A 22,167-nucleotide genomic window follows, 5' to 3' on the forward strand; every position below is an offset into this window, starting at 1 on the left:
CACAGAAGGCAGATGGATGCTTTGTTAATTTCCTTTCCTCACCATATTGGACTAAGCTGACGGAATTTGGATCTTCTTTGGACCTTAGTGTTCGTAGGCTAAGGACCGCGAAATATGAGCCCTTGGTTTGTGTGCCAGAGAGATCGAAGTACTTGATTTTTGTGAGTCGAGCCGATGGAATGAGTTTACGAGGACTGTCAAATTTAATTTGAATGGTTCGGATTGTTTGGTCCTTGGACTTTGGATAGTGAGATTCGGAGTGGATCTTTGTCCAACTTGACGAGCTAACGGATAAGAACTTTACACGTGGTTACTTGGTCGCATTTATCATCTGTTGTGACCATACGATTAATTGTATGCATAAATGGCACTACGATATTTGACAAAATCTCCCACAAGTAGTAAATTGATCTAGGGAATATATTTTTTACAAACAAGTAGCTGGTAAATGTAGCTTAGAGTAGTAATATGCTCGTAATAAAAATAAACTTGAAATTCTCTCGTCGAAAAAAAGAAAACTGAAACAAAGGCTGGCAGAGTGGGAGTCGGCCCAAAATATCCCGGCCGGAACTCACTCAATTCGCGCCTTTTTTGAAAGTTTATGCTAATACTTATACAGACACGGGCGCGGCGCGCTAACGTAAGAGGGGTAGGGTTGTGGAACGTTGAATCGCCTCCTCTGCTAACCCCTGGACTCCTCTCGAGCTATCAATCATGGCGGAACAGGTCGGTTCTTTTCTTCTATACCTGCTAGTTGTTACTGTGTCCAAAATGTCGTCGTTTATATCTTTCAAGCAGTCGTTCTATTTGATATTTTTGACATTTTTTGGTTGCAGACTGAGAAGGCGTTTCTGAAGCAGCCCAAAGTGTTCATCAGGTAACCGGTTAATCAAATAAATTTCAATTTTTCTTCTTGGGATTAAGATTTTTTTGCTTTAAATTTGTTTTGCTTAATTATGCATTTGCATTTGGGCTTTTTTTATAATTTTATTTTTATTTTTTGTTCTACTGTAATCGAATTTATTAACCAGCTCGAAGAAATCTGGGAAGGGGAAGAGACCTGGAAGGGGCGGCAACCGGTTCTGGAAGATCGTTGGGCTCGGTTTCAAGACCCCCAGGGATGCCATTGAAGGCCCCCCTCCCACCCTTCTCTCTCTCTTCCTTCTACTTATGTATCATACTATCTTTTATATGTGTAGTAGTTCAAGTTATGCAACGAATGACTTCGAAGCGTTTTAGTATGATTGATTAGTTGTACCCGGATTGATTAGAACACGGTGTCTGAGTAATGTTGCATTAGTATTGCCCCCATTTTATAGTTGATTTGCATTTTTGAAGTCTTTAGGGTATGTAACAATGTCGTTGATTAGCATATACACGATTACCTTTGAATTAGAAGAATTAAGCAGATAGAGACTATTGTGTCGGGTTGACTTCGAAGTTCTAATAGAAAGTTTAGGTACCATTATGATCTTGATATATGAGTGTTGTTCCGTGAAATAACTCGAATTTCAAATCAATCACTTGAAATGCTTATGTTTTTTGGGATTTCCAAAGTTCGGTTCATAGTTCTACTCCAAATCGAGCATGGTTGTACTCTTCATTTCTTGTCTCAGTATTGGGTACGTGCATTGTTGTATTTGCTGATACGGTAGCTACCTGTGCTTATTGTATCTTACAGGGACTCACATTGATAAGAAATGCTCTTTCACTGGAAATGTTTCTATCAGGGGCCGCATCTTGGCTGGCACTTGCCATAGTGCTAAGATGAATAAAACAATCATCGTTCGAAGGAATTATCTACATTATATCAAGAAATATCAGAGGTATGACGTTCGCGAATTTTTTTTTTTCACTTTCTATTGTATCTGTAGTACTCATTTTGGAGAATTAACAAGTACCATCCTCTTTGCTCTTCTGAAATCTTTTTCTTTCATGTAGCTTACTTAAGATATGAAAAGAGACATTCCAACATCCCGGCTCACATATCTCCATGTTTCCGTGTGAAGGAAGGATATCATGTTACCATCGGCCAGTGCAGGTGATTTACCTCCGCTCGTTTCTAACTACATGTTTATATATGTAATTTGGCATGCGCTAGTGCTCATTTTGTTTATTTTCTTTGTACTCTACCAATGTTCAGGCTGCTGTCCAAGACTGCTAAGAGGTTCAACGTCTTGTAGGTGACTCCTGCCGGATCTTCTGGCACTGGCAAGAAGGCTTTCGCTGGAATTTGAGTCTAGGAATCTTGAGTATGATGGTAGGCCGGCGCTAGTAGCTTTCCCTGTACCCTTTCAATTTCTTATGCACTGGTTAAATTTTGTTCTTTTGACGACTCTCGTGGTATTAAAATAGGCACATTTTTTTTTGGGTATTATTATTAGCACTTCAAAAATCTCTACACTCCAAACTTTCTATATTAGGAAAGAAAAATACACTTGTGAGGAGTGTAGAATGAGATTTTTGGAGTGCCAATAACACTTCCTTTATTTTTATTTTTATCATGTTTGAATTAGAGTGCGTGTATTTTGGTATGTAACACAAAGAATCTCCGGGTGTGCCAAAACTATGTTGGCTCACACAATTCGCCCTGTGAGTATTTGTAACTCTTGCCATTTTAGAATGCCTTTGAACACCTTAGGGAGGCATCCGACTCTTTTAAATGAGTTATTTGTTATGTTAGTCATGCCAATATTGGTTAATATCAAGCAAAAGATTGAATAATTTTACCATTAGAATGTAAAGTTGCACCACAAGTGAGTTGAGCATCTTAATCAGATTACTATACCATGAATAGGGTTAAAATTCATGTTATGTTCTTTTATATGCCTTGTTCTTTAAAGGACTTCAAATATTGTCTTTATGTATGCCAAATGATAATCACAAACTAATTGGATATTAGTTCGACTTGCAATCCTCATATAAATATAATGACATAAGTATATGGCAGGCTATATGAAAATGAAAGAACATAAATGAAATGATGTTAAATAATTATCAAATATCCCATAACAAAATAAATACGAAATATAAGAGATTGGGAAAGTTTGGACTTATCCAGGCAAACTTTCTCGCCAGTCGACAAATTTTTTATTGTGGCTGAAGTGCTTTGGAATGAAAATTTCTTAACGAAAATCGATGCTACTAACAATGTAGTTAAGATAAAAACATAAACACAAATGCTTAAGTTGGAACCCCCTAATATTCTTCATGTGAATTGGTATTAGGGTTTCAATATATATATATATATGAAATCCTTCATAAATGCAAATGCTTAAAACTCTGCTTCGCTCGAGCGTCCCGTTTCATCGTGTTGATAATGCAAGTCGGACGCACTTTATGAAGAATGCAATCTCCCGCAATTTTCTTTACTAATTTCAACCAACGCAATGGACCTAAAGCAATGATATAATCTTCCTGTTTATTTACGAGCAAAATAAAATTTATTAATTTCATCATTCCCCACTTACGAGAAATTTTGAATACTTCGAAAATAAGGCTCGTGTATAAAGTGTCATTACACAAGTGTTGTAATTTTTTTCAAATATCCTACTACTTGTATACGACACTTCTATAACAAGTCATGTTCCGAACGCATTGAAAAATTTCTATCTCCTCACATGAAGGTGAAAAACCTAATGAACAAACGTACAATTAATAAAACCGTCTAATCTCAAAAGGGGAATAGTAACACTTACGCGGAAGAAAATATGACAGTCTAGCTGTGCTGCAATTGCCTACAATTGTATTAGGATAGTTTAGAGATACAACAAACATGACCATTTCTGAACTTGTTTGAAAGTGTTTTAAATTGATTAAAAGCATTTTTAGAGAAAATATTTTTGTATTCTAAAAACACTTTCACTTGCATTTTTACTAAAGATTTGTTCACAAAAACTTTTCACTAAGAACATTTGTAGCACTTCCAAACGAGGTTTAAGTTTCTGTAGACATAAATTTTCATTAGAGTTTACATTATTGAGTTGGAACAACAATCCAATGCTTTTCTATTCATGGAATAGGTTCTAGAAGATACGTGCAGGAAGGTTGAAATCCAAGTGTCTCTGGTGTGCTGAAATTATAGCCTTCAACACATCCACTGTAGCTGCCGAGTGCACTTGCACCGGAACTTTGCTGTCAGACCCGCGCTGGACCACCCAAACATTTATGTTGGCATTGATGTTGTAGGGCATTGCAGGAGACTGCTCCTGTGTAAGAACTTGTATGGTTACCCCTCTAGTCGAACACTGTTCCATGAATACAACTGACTGTCATCCATGACTAATTTCTTGTGGGCAAACAAATAGAAATTTGGAATGTAGTGAAGTGCTTCCAAAAGCACTTCACTAGATTCCATGCATTTGGAAGCACTTCACTAGGCTCCCTAGACTTCCGTGTTTTTGGAAGCAGAGCTGACAAAGTTGTGCAGGCTATCACTTTACTAGATTCCAAATTTCTATTTGTTTGCCCACAAGAAATCAATCATGGATGACAATCAGTCGTATTCATTGAACAATGTTCGACTAGATGGGGAAACCATACAAGTTCTTACACAGAAGCAGTCTCATGCAATGCCCCACAACATCAATGCCAACATAAATGTTTGGGTGGCCCAGCAGGGGTGTGACAGCAAAGTTCTGGTGCAAGTGCATTCGGCAGCTACAGTGGATGTGTTGAAGGCTATAATTTCAGAACACTAGAGACACTTGGATTTCAACCTTCCAGCACGTATCTTCTGGAACATGTTCCATGCACATAACCAGAACACAAGTGTGAGATGGTTCTCATATCTTTTTGGTTTAATCTAAGAGTAGTCACGAAAGGGACGGAAAAGAGTGAAGATTGTTACCTTTCAATAATGACTGGAGTTGTGATTTGAAAGATTTTCAATGATGACTGGAACTCGGGTTTGTTGAAAAACTGTCGTGAGAGGGAAAGGCTGGGCTCGAGTCTGAGCTCTGGCAGAAATATGGCAACTGATTCAGTTAAAGCTTGGGGTGTGGTTCTTAAGGTTGGCTGAGAAGTGAAGGAATAGAGAGTGAGAGGCTCTTCAAGTACAGAGTGAAAGTGAGATTCCAAAGAGTTATCAACGGCGCCTAGGGTTTGAGGGAGCAGAAATGACAAGTGGGGGCTGAAAATTGGCTTTTATAAGACCACACTCAACCCTAGGCTATTTGCCAAATTACCCCACTTATTCCCCCCCTAAACCCAACCCAACCCAAGCCAAATGCCAAACCAAGGCCAAATAGCCCACAAACACGTGGACTCACCCAAAGGGAGCCCAGTATCGGCCCGTTCACTCGCGCACTCGCCTTACGCGGGTTGTTTGGCTTCAGTGCCCGACAAGGGGGCCCACTGTCAGGGCCGTTGTCGGCCACCAACTAGAGCCCAACGCAACCTACGGCTGGGCTTTACGGATCGTTGGTTGATCTAACGGTCCAGATTCAATTTTTTTTTTAAATGTAATTTTAAAATACATTGAATCCATTGATGAGATATTGAGGATTTTTAGGAAATAAAAACACTTTGAAAGTTGAAAGATTGGTGAATATAGAGCATGATTGAAGGTTGAAAGATTGTGTGATCAACTGATATTCAACATGTGTTTATATAGAGGATGATTGATGAAAGTTGAAAGATTTGTGAAAGTTGAAATTTTGATGAAAGTTGAACGATTGTTGAAAGTTGAAAGTTGAAAGTTTGGTAAAAGTTGACCGATTGGTGAAAGTTGAAGGCTTGCTTTGTATGTATTTTGTATGTGTTTCGTGTGTGTCATGTGTTTCACATGTGTTCTATGTGTGCTTCATCTCTATCATGTGTTTTGTATGTCATTCACATGTGTACGCGCTTCACATATGTTTTGTATGTGCTTCACATGTGTTCTGTGTGTCTTGTGTGTTTTATGTATTTTGTGTTTATACATCTCTATCATGATTTTCATATTCTTCCATAGTGTTTCATGAGTTTCATGTATCGATTTAGTGATTTTTCAATATTTATCAGAATTTAAATATTTTTAGATTAAAATGTTCATAAAATTAATTTACTCTACATAATTTTTTTTTAAGTTAATTTAAGAAAAAAATTAGCCTAAGTTCATTTTTTAATAATCTCGGGCTAAAATTTTAGGCCAGAAGGGCTGGAGCAAAAAAGTTGTTTCTGGGCTAAAAATTTTAGCTTTTAGCCCAAGGGTTGGAGATGGTCTGAGGGAGTGGAAATGAAAAGTGGGGGCCGAAAATTGGCTTTTATAAGACCACACCCAACTGTAGGCTATTTGCCAAATTACCCCCACTTATCCCCCCCCCCCCCCCCAAAAAAAAACCCAACCCAACCCAACCCAACCCAAATAAAGGCCAAATGCCAAACCAATGCCAAATACCCCCCCCCCCCAAGAAATAGCCCACAAACGCATGGACTTGCCCAAAGGGAGCATAGTCTTGGCCCGTTCACTCACGCACTCACCCCACGTGGGCCGTTTGGCTTCAACGCCTGACAAGGAAGGGGCCCACTGTTAGGGCCGCTGTCGGCCACCAACCAGAGCCCAACAACTCTTTTCTACATCCTATGGCTGGGCTTTACGGACCGTTGGTTAATCCAACGGTCCAGATTCAAATTTTGTTTTTATAAAAAATGTAATTTTAAAATACATTGAATCCAACGGTTGAGATTGAATATAATCAAATCTAATGGCCCAAATTTAAATCAAACGACTAAAATGATTAAATTTTTTTATTTAACTCAAAATTCACCCAAAAACTCTATAAATACCTATGTATTTGTTCAAACATCCATACAAAACTGAATTTTCTCCTACAATTCTTCCAATTTTTCTTTCTACCATTTCTTTCCATTTCCAAATTGTTCAACATGGTAAGAGAGCATATTAGAGGTCGTAATTGGACATGTGAGGAAGATGTTGTTTTATGCTTGGCATGCGTTTCTGTTAGCAAAGATGGTGCAGTTGGCACGAATCAAAATAAAAAGGTTTTGTGGGATAAAATCATTGAAAAGTTTCATGAAAACTGCAACGACGACGGAAGGGACGATAGTGGTGTTTACGATCGGTGGAAGACTATCAACAAAGCATGCACTTTATGGAAGGGAAGCTTGGAGAGAGCCGTGGTTGGCATGGCTAGTGGAAGGAGCGGCGCAGAAATTGTGAGTTTTTTTCTTGATATTTTATTTGTCATGTACATAATATTATTTTGCAACTAATTGTTTTTATGTATTTTGTATGTCCTTCACATGTGTACGTGCTTCACATGCATTATGTGTGTCTTGTATATTTTATGTATTTTGTGTTTATACATCTCTATCATGATTTTCATATTCTTCCATAGTATTTCATGAGTTTCATGTATCAATTTAGTGATTTTTTAATATTTATCAAAATTTTATTGTAAAATTATGTGCTTATGTTCAAAGTGCTTCAAGTGTTGTGAAAGTATAGTTGAATCTCTCTACTATGAAGAAATGTTCTACAATTTTCGTAGATTTTTTTTGTTTTCCATACCCTTCATTGTTTAGCCAATTAACCCTCAGCCTCATTACAACCGTAATAAAGTCCTTTTGATCCAAGAAGTTGCTTGATATTGATAGCGAGTTATGTGGACAAGCAAGCATATGACGAGATGTACAATGAGATCATTTGAGTGAAACACATTAACCCACAAATATGAATGAATGAGTGCCTGCCTTGTGAGAAGCTCACGAGATTGCATATGATGTTTTAAAGAAGCTTAGAATTGCATTGGCATGGCTATTACACACACTATACTCCAAGTTGGTTTGATTATTTGGTTAACTCTTGGATATTGAATTGAACTATTCTTGCTTATTTCTTGAAAATTATCTCACTGTTGGGTTTTCTCTAAGATTAAAATTTGGGAAGTTAGCTATTATTTGTTTTCGTCGCGTCTTTGTGTTTTCTTTTGTTTTGCTAGAGGACAAGCAAAATCTGAGTTTGGGGGTATATGTAAATTAGATAACAAAAATTAAACTCATTAAGTCTCGAATTTTAGTGCTTGCAAGTATACGAATCAGATGATTGTATAGCATATAAGCACGGATATCATCCCACAGAGATCGAATTGATCCTAAAATCTTAATAACTAAATCGAAAAAAATTATAGTGGAGAAGCTTTAACGGAAAAGATAGAAGATTTGAATTAAGCTAAAAATGAAATATGACTTTAAAATAAAATGCATGAAATAATAAAATTAAAAACTTGAGAAAATAAAACCTAGGGCATCCGAATTCCCCGTAACCAATTCTACTTAATTCCCTTAATATGTTATGCTCAAGTAGTTCCCCAATATTGATGATCGATTTTCCCTAAATTATTTGATGGTCATGGCATCTGGTTACATCAAAAGTATCCTTACATGTTAACCCTCTATGGCATCTAAATAGATTTAAACAAGTAAGAACCCATTAAGCTCTATGGAAATCGTTGGAAAATCACACAAATCCTAATTGTATGGCATCTACAAATGGGTGGTTATGGTATCAATTGCAAGAAGCTAAACCCAAGTAAAGTATGACATCTACTCTAACTTGCATCAAATCAGCCTAATTTAAACCTAGATGGTGATCAAGCATCTAAATAAAAATCAAGCACATTATGAACAACAAACGATACTCAATAAAGAAGAAAAACATGATAATAACAATACCACAAGGCAATTAAGTATTCATGATTAGGCTACATTGTAGCCTTAGCAAAGAAAAACTCTAAAGTAGCTCTTCATCTTTCCTTCTTCCTTGCCGCAGCCCCTATGTAGACTTGTGCTTCTTATTTTTTCTAGTTGTTGGCTGACCCCAAACAAGGAGAATGGATCTCCTTAATATAACACCCACGGCAAAAGGTATGCAAGGCTAATTGAAATCCAATTAAAACCCCACTAAACTCTTAAGCATAATGGACTTTAAAAACCTTATTAAAGAAAAGGAAAAATAAATAGAAATAATAAAAACTAGAAATTAAGTCCCTCTTAAAGTCCATTGAATAGCATCCCCATGTCTGTTTGATTCCAAACCCGCTCGGTTTCATTTTCTTGTTGTAATACACATATTTTCGCGCAGCTAGTTAACCTCGTACTTCACTAGAATTACTCTAGACGTCCGAAATCTCCATTTTCCACTTTTTTTTCACGTAACTCTTGTATTAAATGCCTAGGAAATAAAACAATATAAATTAGTGCATTTAACTCATTTAGACAAAATCCAAAGGAAATATATGATTAAAAATATATGAAAATATGCACTGAGGGAAAGAGGATGAGTTTAGACTCACAATATCAACTACTCTTTTTTTGTTGTTTAACAAACAACATTATCTATACTAAGGGAAAAAGGATGAGCTTAGATTTACAATGGACTAATAATAATGTAGTTCAAATTTATTTTTGACGAGAATTAAACTTAAAATGTCTCACTTATAAGTGAAGAGGAATATCACTAGAATATAATACTAAGTGACGATTGAACTTCAATTTTCGTCATTATATAAGAACAAATTATCTCATATGTGAAGTCCAACACTTACGTACTCCACGCCATGTGAAACAATATTCTTCCGTGCTAATATGCCAACAAAGTTTTCCTTTATAGCCCAAAACTTGACGTGCTCCCAACAATGTTTTCCTTTTATAGGAGACGTCAAATCAATGTTTTACAAAAGTCACAGCTGTAATTGGGGCAGGTACGTGCGATGTTGGCCTTTTTCCTTCCATTCCTATCAAAGGTTTTCTACCAAACACCTGTCCTCATATCCCTGTTAGTATTCAGTTTTCCGATGTTGAAATGAAATTCAGTATTAATGTATATGTACGAATCTGTGGCGTGAACTGTGAAATGGTCCATGCACATGGCTCTCAACAACATATTTTTCTTTGCAGTCCATGTTGATTGCGTGATTTAAAGGTTTCTTTCTAACAATATTTTTAATGGAAAAGAAAAGAATCACATTCACAACAGGTGGAAACTTGTACGAAAGATTCAGGAACCTAGAGCATCTGCATAACGCCATATAAGTATCGACTATCAACTTTTAGTTAGCATGCATACCACAAAATAAAAGTTCCAAATCCTTTGATCTTTTGCTGGTTCTTAAGCTTGTTGCTGAAATGATGCCACTCTCAGTACTTCAGATGAAACGATTGCAGCCGGAACTTATAATTCCGGCAAAGCCAACGCCTCAAGAAACAAAGTTTCTCTCAGATATTGACAACCAAGAAGGCTTGAGATTTCAGCTTCTAGTCATAATGTGTTACAAAGACAACCCTTCACTTAATAAAAATCGTAATCCCGTTAAGGCGATTAGGGAAGCCTTAAGTAGAGCATTAGTGTATTACTACCCTTTAGCTGGAAGGCTTAGGGAAGGGCCTAACAGAAAGCTTGTGGTCGATTGCAATGGTGAAGGTATCTTGTTCGTTGAGGCTTCTGCTGATGTCACACTCGAGCAACTAGGAGATAAAATTCTACCCCCTTGTCCACTCTTAGAAGAGTTCTTATTTAATTTTCCAGGCTCTGATGAAATTATTGGTTGTCCTTTGATGCTAGTTCAGGTGAGTCAAGTAATTATCAATTACATGTTATTTAGTTTTTCGTATATGACCAATTAATTCTGTACAAAAAATTTGAAGTAGGTTAAGGGTATGAGTAGTGTTTTTTGTGTTAAGGTCGCATACACACCTCGGAGATTTTTTGTAAGAAATTAGTGCAATCAACAACATATGAAATTTTTAACGACAAATAAGGACATAAACAAGAAAGCGCTAACAATATTGTAAATAAGTTGAAGTTTGGTGGCACCGCAACTGTTTTTAACTTTTTCATAAAATTGGCAACCCTTTTCAGAAACGAAAATTTATCATACTGCCACCACACCCAACTTGAACTTATCTATGATACTATCACGCCTTTTTGTTCTTATGATTAAAGAAAGTCATTAGGTGGTTTTGGAAAGAAAAGATTATGAGACGCTTTTCATTATTTTTTGAAACTAATTTTTCTTTGACAATCCTTATGTTTAATCCAATACATTGTAAAATTTGTATACACACCTAATTGAGGAAATTATATTTCTACATGGCATCTGCCTAATTAGGTCCTAGGTTTTCTACCAGCCTCACATCACCTTTATTGTGTAGGTTTTCCTTTGCCATTCTTCTTCTAGGTTTTTTGCATGTCATCATGTTGTCCTCTTTGTCTTCTGTCTAAATTTTTCTCTTCTATAAACATTTTGTCTAAATTTCTCTATATTTAAGGACTCTTTCAAGTAACTACAACATGCACAAGACTCTTTCAAAGAGACTCCATCTTTCTTGAATTTTATTCCTAATTTTTATGAAATTTTTGTTTCCTAATTAGATCATCTAATTTAGATGGTTTTTTTTTTTTTTTTTTTTTTTTTTTTTTGTCTTTTCTTCTAAAGAATTGTTAACTTGTATGAATATGATGATCAAGAAAAAAAGTCTAGTAACTAACTTTTGCAATATGCAGGTGACCTGTCTTACATGTGGAGGTTTCATGCTTGCATTGCACGTAAACCACACGATATGTGATGCATCTAGATTGCTCCTGTTCCTGATCGCCATTGCGGAGATGGCAAGAGGCGCACATGCACCATATATTCTACCAGTGTGGGAGAGAGAGCTCTTGTTCGCTCGAGATCCACCAAGAATTACATGTGCTCATCATTAATATGAAGACGTGATTGATCATTCTGATGGCTCATACGCATCCAGTAACCAGTCAAACATGGTTCAATGATCTTTCTACTTTGGTGCCAAGGAGATGAGAGTCATTCGAAAACAGATTCCACCCCACCTAATTTCCACTTGTTCCACATTTGACTTGATCACAACTTGTTTGTGGAAATGTCGCACTCTTGCACTTAAAATTAATCCAAAACAGGTTGTTCGAGTTTCATGCATTGTCAATGCATGGGGAAAACACCACAATGTACGTCTTCCCTTGGGATACTATGGCAATGCATTTGCATTTCCAGCTGCAGTTTCAAAGGCTAAACCTCTATGCAAAAATCCACTGGGATATGCTTTGGAGTTGGTAAAGAAGGCTAAAGCTACCATGAATGAAGAATACTTAAGATCAGTGGCAGATCTTTTGGTACTAAGAAGATGACCTCAGTATTCATTGACAGAAAGTTATTTAATAATTTCTGATAATATGCGTGCAGGTTTTGGTGATGTCAGTTTTGGATGGGGGCAGCCGGTATTTGCTAGACCCGCCAATGCCTTGGATTTGATTAGCTTTTACGTTCAACACAAAAACAACGATGAGGATGGAATATTGGTACCAATGTGTTTGCCATCCTCGTCCATAAAGAGATTTCAGCAGGAACTAGAGAGGATTACTCAGGAACCTGAGGAGGATATATGTAACAACCTTAGATCAACTAGGATCATGTCAATTATGTAAGTGTTAAACGTAATGCATTTTTTGTAATGTAGAGTTGTCTCTCTTAGAACTTATCCAAGAGTTATAGCTGTTATCAAAAGGTCTGAATGTTATTAAAAAATGGCCAATAATAAGATTGGCCTAAAAAATCGAAAGCAATAAAATTAAATTTCAGTTGCCGTTCAAAAGTCATCCTCCATATATATTCTCCTGTATTCTTTCCTTTTGCAATATAACTGAAAATTGTTGATCTTTCCTCCAACAGTAAGAATCAAATTGCCCATTTGTTAGACAATTTAGTAAGTTTTCAATGGATTTCTTGAAGTATCATGAAAAAGTCAGGAAGTTTGAGCCTTTATTCCCTCAAACCAATAAGAGCAAAATGATATATAAGCGATCGAGAACACAAAAGTAATCTAATCACACACAATGATAGGAGCCTTCCTTACTGTAGAATCATATGGAGCAAGAATTACAAGCACTCAAATATTCTTCCCACCCATTCGTAATTTAGGGTTTTAAGATCTCATTGGCTCGTTCATTCTATTTAAAATTTTCAGCCCTATTTTTTTAAAAGTTTGTTGAACTTGAATTGAGTTGAGACTCAAATTAAAGTAAAAATCAATCACTACCACGTTTAACTTTTAGTGCGACAAACAGAAATTGGTCACACAAACGTCTGCGCGACGAAAACTTCATCGCGCATAATCGGTCACGCAAAGATCGTGAAGAAAGACTTTGTGCGATGAACAAAAGCATTGGTTGCGGAAAATAAGGCGCGACGGTTCCTCATTCGTCGCACCAAATTTTTAGGAACGAATATGTTTGTCGCACAAAATGCCAAGATACAAACCTAGGACGACAAATATTCGTGTCTAAAAACTTTGCGCGACGAAAGTGAATTATCGCAATAAAGTATGCACAACGAAGCTATTATTCACAAAATAATAATAATAATAATAATAATAATAATAATAAATTTTTTAAAAAATGATATTTTTTTTGTTATGGGTTTAATTTTATAATAAAATGAAAAAAATTAAATTAAAATAAAAAAATGTAATGAAAAGAAAAATAATTTATTTAAAATAAAAATAAAATGTATGTTCAAGGAAAAAGTTTTAAAAGTAAGGGACTAAACAACTAAGAAAAAAAATGTGGAATAATCTACGGGGTCGTCGTTTGCATGCGGATGGAAAATTGGGCCAAGAAGGGGTCGGGATTGAGGACAGGCTCAGAGGTCAAAGGGGCGGAGTTCTGGGCATGCTCAGGTTGGAGGGGCTAGCACGTCCACAAGGGACGTATAGGGTTGGGTTCGTTTTGAAATGGTTCGGATTTTTGCCAAAACTGAAATTGAATCGAAATTTCGGTTCGGTTCAAATTTTTTTCTGTTTTTTTTCGGTTCGGTTTCGGCCCGGTTCGGTTTTTTTTTTCTTTTCTAAGTCTTCTTCTTCAATAGCAAAAAAAATTCCGAATTGCCAAAAGAATTGAACACATTCTTCAATCCATCCTCAAATGCACTTAATAAGATACCTTAAAAACAAACATATGTAATTGGTTGTTGGCAAATTACTTCTAAACCAATCGAGAAATTTAAGTGCACCATCGGGAAACAGATGAGATTTAAGCTGCTCATTAGTAATTAAACAACAATCCTTGCATTTCATAATTTTCAGCTGACATCTACCATTTCACCCTTCTACTACCATGCACAATTAAGAAAAGCAAGAAAAGCAAAACAGGTGCATCATAAAAACCCATAAATCGACAAATAAATAAGAGAGATTGGGGATCTTTGGTGAAGGGAGGGCTGTTGCAGGTTATGGAGAAGAGGGTAATGATTCGGAACCCAATCACTCAATCATAAATTAAACAAATTTACAAGATTGGGAACAAAATCGATGAAATTGATACAGTGAGAGCATCGTTTTCAAACCTGAACTTCTTGAAACAGGCATCGCGGCGGTGACCCACCTGAAAATGATGAACAGATTGTTGCAAATCCTTGTATAAATCGTTTACAGTCGCAAATATTCGACCGTTTAAAGAAGAAATCATTCGAGCTGCAAGAATTCAACGGTAGGAGAGAGAGAGAGGCTGATAAGTCAGAGAAGATGAAATGGGAGTAAATAGGGGGTGGACGGCTACTGGCTAGGGTTTTGTGTTTACAAATCTTATAAAGAATTACACTCCAGAATCAGTATAAATATTTTACTAATACGAATTTAACAACACAAACCTTACTGTCAAGTTGGCTGAAGCAAGCAAGCAAGCAAACACTCTCAACCAGGAAGTAAGGGGTTCGAAACCTCTAGCCTTCATATTTTGAGTATTTGTATATTTAATATATAATTAATATATATTAAATAATTAAATATAAATTGGTTCGGTTCGTTCCGGTTCGGTTTCTGGACCACCAAAACCAAAGCTAAACCAACCTATTTCGGTTCAGTTCACCTAGTTCGGTTCTGTTTTTTTCGACCTCGGTTCAGTGTTCGGTTTGATTTTTTTCGGTTTTTGGTTTTTTAAACTCACCCCTAGGGACGAATATCCGGGAGACGAATGCCGGACTAATTGAGGGCCTTTACAATTACTGACATTTGGCTCTTATACGAGGCGAGCTCAGTCCTAAGGTCGGCCACATTTGCTGTCAAAGCTATCACCTCACCCTTTGACTGGGAGGATGAAGACACTCAAAGTTCCCGCCGCCGAGCATTCCCCATCCCCCTACAATACGTCCTCGGCCTTCACCCGAGAGTCTGATCCAAGGTATCTGTAAGGATTTGAAACCTCGCATCCTCAAGGGGATCCACAAACTCAAGTGGAGTCTCGGGAGGAAGCTGGGAAGCGGACTCCTGAAGAACCAACTGCCTCTTCTCCATCATCGTCGCATGTGTAATATAACATGAAATATTAATAATAACATTCAAATAATAACCATGATACTTGAATGTGCAAGATAGTAATTACAATTGAAGAATACTTACATGAAGGGACTTGGCCAACTCATCCCTGGGTCGAACATAAACGTCTACAAAGACATCGATCTCCTAGAAATTTGAACCCCCTGAATAAAACAAGATAAGAAAAATGTTAGTACGAAAGAAAACTTAATATTACTGAAATATTAAAAATTGAATATGAAAAGCTTTATTATTACCTACCGTCGTGCCTCCATCCTATATTAAGAGGGAATTGAACCCGAATGGTGAAGAAGAGTCTTCTTCTCCCGATTGATCTTGTTGACTTTAGCCTTCTTCTGTTATACAAAAAATAAATGTATTAGTTCTAATTTAAATGAAATATTAAAAAATCAATAAAAGAAACGTAAAATACTTTTAGACTTAATATAAAAAACGTACCACATAGTGGGGCACCTGAAAATGACTGCAGAGCCACACCCAATTTTTTCCCGATCCTCAAACTCCTTCAGGCAACCCTCCTCAAGAGCAACCTGCGGATCATCAAATGTTTGAAAATATTAGTGCATGTCTCTCTTCCATTGCTTGTACTGTTTAGTGAAGAGCTTGTTGACGTACGCCAACATATTGTCGTTCATGTCATTGAAATTGTAATTCGTTTGCAATGTAACAAATTAATTACATACATTAAGTAATATAAATATATAAAATTTAAAGAAAAAGCAATAAAAAGGTAGGATACTTATCGACAAATAAACGCACACCTTTGTCCTTACCTCGTCTGGCATCCCCTTCCAAGACTTCTATCGCATAGGGCAATAAGTCTGAATGACGTGACCAATGCGCTATGCTGCTCTAGCGTTGGTGCAGCCCAATGCCAGTCATCGTATCCGATCGTGATACGTCCGTTGGTCACTTGGGTGACCTTCACCATCTTCAATTGGAGACAAGGTCTCTGGGTATTTTTCTTTGCTGAAAAAAATAAAAAATAGTAAAAAAAACACTACAAATTATACCGAAATTTCGGCAGAACCTCCCCTAAAGTTATAACAATTCCCAAACCCTGGACATTGTAATAATAATAAATGATATCCAACAACAATCACAACTAGGGGTGGGCAAACGGGGCATGGCCCCGCGGGTAGGGGAGGTCCAATTTTTTTAAATCTGAAATGGGACAGGATAGGGTGAGTCCACGTTAGTTGTGAGGCGGGATGAGTCCTGATTGCTGAGGAAACGGGTCCCCGACCCGGACCGTTTCCACCGTCCAAAAATTTGTCTGTCTCTCAGACAAAACTCTCCATCTCTCTCACTAACTCTCCCTCTCTTTCATCTCTATCCCTTGCCTCTGCAACTCACTATCTCGCCCCTCTGCAACTCACTCTATCGGGATTTCCATACTGAAACTGCAAAGTGTCAAGCAAATAAACATCAATAATTTGATAAACTGAAAACGGAGTGACAAAACTAAGAAAGAAGTAACTTTTACCGCTATAACAGCAGCATCCGCTAGAAAATACATTAAGTCACCATCAATATCAAGCTGCACACAAACTTGGTCAATATGCAAGTGACAAGTGAAAAAAAAAATCCCACCGGTGGGAACTGGACTCATGATTTACAAATGGTGGGTGCAAAGTGTGAAATTCCAACCTGGCTTGCACCAAACAACGCCTTATTGCTTTTCCATTAGTTGTAAGACTTTGTTTAATGATAGGAGTAGTTTCTTGAAGTGCAGCTTTACATTGTGGACCTGCAGACTCACCAATCTACAAATCCGACTTTGAATTCTCCACCGCCTCGCGAGCTTGCCGTGCGCGGTCCGCCCAGAAGAAGTTGGAGTTCCCCTCGAACGTCAAAATGGTGTCGTCGTTGTCGATCTCAAGGATGACCCACTCCTTCTTGGACCAGACGCCGGAGCCGTACGAGGAGTGGAGCAAGGCAGAGGAAACTATGGCTGAGAGGAGAAAGAGGGGAAGTGTGTGGACTTCATTTAACAAGAAGCTACCGGAAGACATGGCGCAAAGCGGAACGGCTCTTATTGTGATAAGACTCTCGGTTGTTGGTGTTGTATATATTAACAAGAAGAGAAAAATGTTACCAAAGCCTCTAGGGCAACGGCTGAAGAGAGAGGTGGCGTCAGGCATGCCATCTTCGTTCAGCCAAGGATCAAACATCGTCTTCAGTATTTGGAGGATCTCTGGATTCTCGAACCACTTGACTTTCTTCTGACCAGCAGTAACGTCCTTCATGTTATCGATCTCCATCATCGCTGTTGCTGTTGAAACCCTAGGCACAAACAAAATGAGGGAAGACTTAGAACTCGATCGAATTGTTTTATTTTTTAAATAAATTTGAATTGGATATCTGACAGGAGGATGTTTTGTATGTCCTGCTTTTGAAAATTCTAGTATGATCTAGTGTATCTTATGCACCAGAAACTGTGCACCTGAGCATATTAGAAAATCCGGCTTCGTTTTCTTTCAACGGACGGCCAAACTAACCTCTTCTTCACCATCTGGAGGACTTCTGGATCTTGGTACCACTTGATTATTACCTTATCAATGAAGCTTCTCTCCTCTTTGGTCTCCATCGTTGCTCTTGAATAGATGAGATGAGAGAGAGTAATAATGAGGAATTTAATAGGAATAGAAGAAAATATAGTAGATATGGTGGTTTGCCATGTTGATCAAGATTCTGTTTGTCTCTCCAAATAATAAATCCACGAAGATCGCAGCCGCTCAATTGATCAGGGACAAAAGTTACTAAATCTAAGCCGTTGAACATAATAGAATGGATGGGATTATAGGGAATTGAATTGAACACACCAGCATTTTCATGGTTAATTTTATTTCTCTTTATCTACTTTTAATCCGAACCCCTCAGTTTCCCTAAACACAATCCGATGGCCCTTCTTATATCCAAACTGTTCCCTAAGCAGCTGGATCAAGATAACACTTAATTGCCTAACAGAGATAACGAGAACCATTAGCAATCTAGACCGATGAGAGACGCAATATATGAGTGTTAGTCTGTGAAATAACTCGAATTTCAAATCAATCACTTGAAATGCTTATGTTTTTTGGGATTTCCAATGTTCGGTTCGTAGATCTACTCCAAATTGAGCCGAGTTGTACTGCAAGAGCACAATGATGTGAAGTTGTGCTGCAAGCAAATAGTAGAGGAGGCAATAAAGCGGGGAGCAACGGACAATTTGACGCTTGTCATGGTAAGTTTCCACTTCGAGCCACCTCCACATGTGGTGGTAGAGAGACCTCGAGTCAGACGAAGCATTTCTGCTGAGGAACTTCAGAATCTCATGTTGTGCCTTGGCTGATTATCTTCACCAACATACAAACCCACAGTTGAATAGTTTAAAATACAAGAAATAAAGACACCGAGAAATTTACGAGGTTCGGCAAAAACCTGCCTACGTCCTCGGAGAGATATTGCTCTTCACTATGAGAAAAACAGTACAAGTTACACATGAGTTAAATCGACATAACCCAATCCCATATCCCTTGTACACCCACTCACAGAATTTTCCCAAGAGCCTCACTCTACCCCAAGAGTTCTTTCACAAGAGATCTTTCACTCTAGCTCTCTTGATTTCTCTCACCCGTACCCATGGTAGAGCCAAATGCTCTCACCATCTCTTTGGATGCTTTTCTCTTCTTCATCCGTTCCTTCTCCTTTGGCAAGGCATTTAAATAAAAAAAAACCCTTTTTCTTTTCCTCCTTTCTTCCACCCGAAAGCCAAATAATTATGGCTTTGAAAAAGCCACAAAACAAGGAGCAAATTAAGCCACAAAATAAGGAACAAAAAAGCCACAAAACAAGGAGCAAATTAAGCCACAAAACAAGGAACCATAATCCTCATCAATATTGTTTTGTTTCCTAGCCTAATTTGGCCACTATCCAACAATCTCCACATTGGCCAAATTGTACCAAAGTCCATTGGCCTTACGTACTAGCATGCACACTCTGAATCAACCTCGTTGGTCCTGTTCCGATTCAGTCACTGCCAATGCATGTGCAGCTGCTGCAAGCAAAAAAAAACATTTAGCTTCAGACAGGATTTCGACACATCCTCGTCTCCTCCAGCAGGTTTTCCTCCTCTTCATTGTCTGCAACTTGGAAACTTGTCAGTGCACCCATTTCCAGCAACACCCGTCGAGCCAGACAAACATTCCTCACACTTCTCATTCTTCAGGACCATCTCATCACCTGTGAATCCCATAGCTCCACCTGCTGCAAAACCCCTGCAACACTTGAGACTATACATCACCAGGAGATGTGTTGCTTCGAGTACCTAGAGGGCATACTTGAAGTCTTCCGCCACAAAATTGCTGCTACCTGGACCAAGATCATCCTTTCTTTTTCTCAAAGGACAATTTATCTTTTTATGCCCGAATTCTTTGTAGTCATAGCATTGTGGTCCCTTGCCTTTGGAGCTTGATTTGAACCTGCTGTCTCTCTCAAATCCTCCTCCCACTGGTCATCTGTCATTTCTTTAGGCTTCCGATCTTTTCCCTTCAAAGCTCTAACCAAGCCTTGTTGAGTCAAGACATCCTTTACTCTCATCTGCCAGAGAGTAAAACTGCCCTTCCCATTAAACTTCTCAACTGAAAACGACATGTTTGTAGTCATCATGGTGAATAATAAATCTGAACCTTCAATGAACCAAAGCTTCCAACAAAGCTCTGATACCAATTGTTGTGCCTTGGCTGATTATCTTCACCAACATACAAACCCACAGTTGAATAGTTTAAAATACAAGAAATAAAGACACCGAGAAATTTACGAGGTTCGACAAAAACCTGCCTACGTCCTCGGAGAGATATTACTCTTCACTATGAGAAAAACAGTACAAGTTACGCATGAGTTAAATCGACATAACCCAATCCCATATCCCTTGTACACCCACTCACAGAATTTTCCCAAGAGCCTCACTCTACCCCAAGAGTTCTTTCACAAGAGATCCTTCACTCTAGCTCTCTTGATTTCTCTCACCCGTACCCATGGTAGAGCCAAATGCTCTCACCATCTCTTTGGATGCTTTTCTCTTCTTCATCCGTTCCTTCTCCTTTGGCAAGGCATTTAAATAAAAAACAACCCCTTTTCTTCTCCTCCTTTCTTCCACCCGAAAGCCAAATAATTATGGCTTTGAAAAAGCCACAAAACAAGGAGCAAATTAAGCCACAAAATAAGGAACAAAAAAGCCACAAAACAAGGAGCAAATTAAGCCACAAAACAAGGAACCATAATCCTCATCATGATGTTCCCTTATCAATATTGTTTTGTTTCTTAGCCTAATTTGGCCACTATCCAACATCTCATATTCTTCTTAGACAGATAGAATCACTCGTTTATTTGTCGATAATTCCCTGATGGGCAACCGGTCAGCAATAATACAGCCAATGGACCTGAGTTCGCCCTATGTATATACATTCATCCAAAATCCGGTGCTCGAATCTGTTCCAGAGAACAAGGAACAGAAGATGTTTGTATTATCGAGTTTTGGAATAAATACTTGTACCCTATTGGCGAACGATAGAGTTCGAAAGCTTATTCAAGGAAAGAACGCATTGTATATCCGAGGTATTCAGGCTTGTCGGATATTCAAGGAAAGAACGCATTGTATATCCGAGGTATTCAAGCTTATTCAGGAAAAAATTCTCCCTCCTGAGTCTTCTGGCAAGCTTGTCAACCACCCCTTTTCGTTGGCGCTCCTTATGTTGTTGATCCCTCAGGGACCGGACATCTTTCGCGAAGCTGTTGATGGCACAAGTCACTGCTTGATATGGCAGCTTATCTGGGCCATCTGACCAATGTCGACAGAATGTAAGCGATGACGGGTTAACACCATCGTCCCACTAGCTAGCCAGCGGTCTAGAGCTGTGACGTAAGCCTTTTGCGAAGAAACATACGAAGCAAAGCGTGTACTCCAATTTGGAAGTTCCTTTTCGAGCTTCCAAGTAGCAACCTGGTTCGAGTCATTGCAGAGCGTTCCATTGGACGGACATTTGAGAGAGTTCACTTCGGACATTATTCTCCTTTGGGCTTCCAGAAATTCGGACATTTTCTTCGAGTTGTTCATTATGCTGCTGAAATTGAGAAAGAGAGGTTAGAACAAAACTCCAACAAACAAAAAAAAAACCATGAAAGAAAATCGGACTATGAAATCTAGCTTACCCTTGTAACAACTTAACGAGTTGTGGTTGTAGCTCTTCATCTCTCATTTTCCGAATTGTCTCGGAGATTGATTTATCATTTTTTTGGCCGTCAAAATTCTAAAATACAAGATTTCAATCTCGTATATTTTGGTGTCTAGATCTTCCGATTTTCGGTCATAAATTACCTCGGTTTTGCCCTATTACCTTCTGCTCGCTGTGGAGGTTTTCGTCCAAAGCATAAAGCTTTCCTAGCGTTAACGAATGGCTTGGAGATCCCTTGTCACCGAGGAGACCACTATCGAAACAAGCCCGTGTTGTAGAACTTCTTAAGCTAGATTTACGTAGATTTTTACTGGAGGAAGACCAAGATAATTTAGATGAGATGGGCGCGGCTCCGCGTCATTGAACGGTTGAGATTACCTTTAATTTCCTCCGCAGCAGATTGCATCTGAGCCATGTCGGTCTCTAACATCCTCGAAACGTGCAAACCAGAATCATACGCCCGACGGAAGTAGTCTTCGACATCTTTCAATGCTTCCAACAATTCTCTCTCCCTACCCCTTTCATTACTTAGCTTGACCACCTCTTTTCTATCACCGTCACCATCGGAGCAATCGGAATCTCCCCGTGGTTACTGCACTGTTTG

The 22,167-nt window shown here is 38.2% G+C and overlaps 1 protein-coding gene, 1 long non-coding RNA gene and 2 pseudogenes across 5 annotated transcripts; 2 read left to right on the forward strand and 2 right to left on the reverse strand.

Annotated features, from left to right (window-relative positions):
* Positions 1-582: 582 nt before the first annotated feature.
* On the forward strand, positions 583-2,351 carry LOC137746863 (small ribosomal subunit protein uS17-like; annotated as a pseudogene). The gene is made up of 6 exons (XR_015960206.1): positions 583-726; positions 837-877; positions 1,032-1,132; positions 1,682-1,826; positions 1,952-2,041; positions 2,144-2,351. The product of XR_015960206.1 is annotated as a small ribosomal subunit protein uS17-like (transcript).
* A 7,695-nt stretch (positions 2,352-10,046) lies between these two features.
* Positions 10,047-12,612, forward strand: LOC137748408 (alcohol acyl transferase 1 allele GSa-like; annotated as a pseudogene). Its single transcript, XR_015960207.1, has 2 exons — positions 10,047-10,569; positions 11,507-12,612. The product of XR_015960207.1 is annotated as an alcohol acyl transferase 1 allele GSa-like (transcript).
* A 1,451-nt stretch (positions 12,613-14,063) lies between these two features.
* On the reverse strand, positions 14,064-15,486 carry LOC148698879 (uncharacterized). Its single transcript, XR_015960208.1, has 2 exons — positions 14,960-15,486; positions 14,064-14,398 (listed from the first exon to the last, which is right to left on the reverse strand). It is a non-coding gene; the product is annotated as an uncharacterized LOC148698879 (long non-coding RNA).
* A 300-nt stretch (positions 15,487-15,786) lies between these two features.
* LOC148698880 (uncharacterized) lies at positions 15,787-18,008 on the reverse strand. Of its 2 annotated transcripts, XR_015960209.1 has the most exons (4): positions 17,850-18,008; positions 16,999-17,634; positions 16,835-16,888; positions 15,787-16,751 (listed from the first exon to the last, which is right to left on the reverse strand). XR_015960209.1 is itself a non-coding variant. In XM_088690098.1 (3 exons), exons 1-3 carry the CDS (start codon positions 17,936-17,938, stop codon positions 17,115-17,117), a joined length of 465 nt encoding a protein of 154 aa, XP_088546224.1. In that variant the 5' UTR covers positions 17,939-18,008; the 3' UTR covers positions 15,787-17,114. The 2 variants fall into 2 exon arrangements, 1 of the variants encoding a protein (XP_088546224.1); XM_088690098.1 differs by having other exon boundaries at positions 15,787-17,302; positions 17,447-17,634.
* Positions 18,009-22,167: the final 4,159 nt, after the last annotated feature.

The sequence above is a fragment of the Pyrus communis genome, chromosome 2, assembly GCF_041283825.1.
Source record: "Pyrus communis isolate YQ-2024b chromosome 2, ASM4128382v1, whole genome shotgun sequence".
NCBI lineage: Eukaryota > Viridiplantae > Streptophyta > Magnoliopsida > Rosales > Rosaceae > Pyrus > Pyrus communis.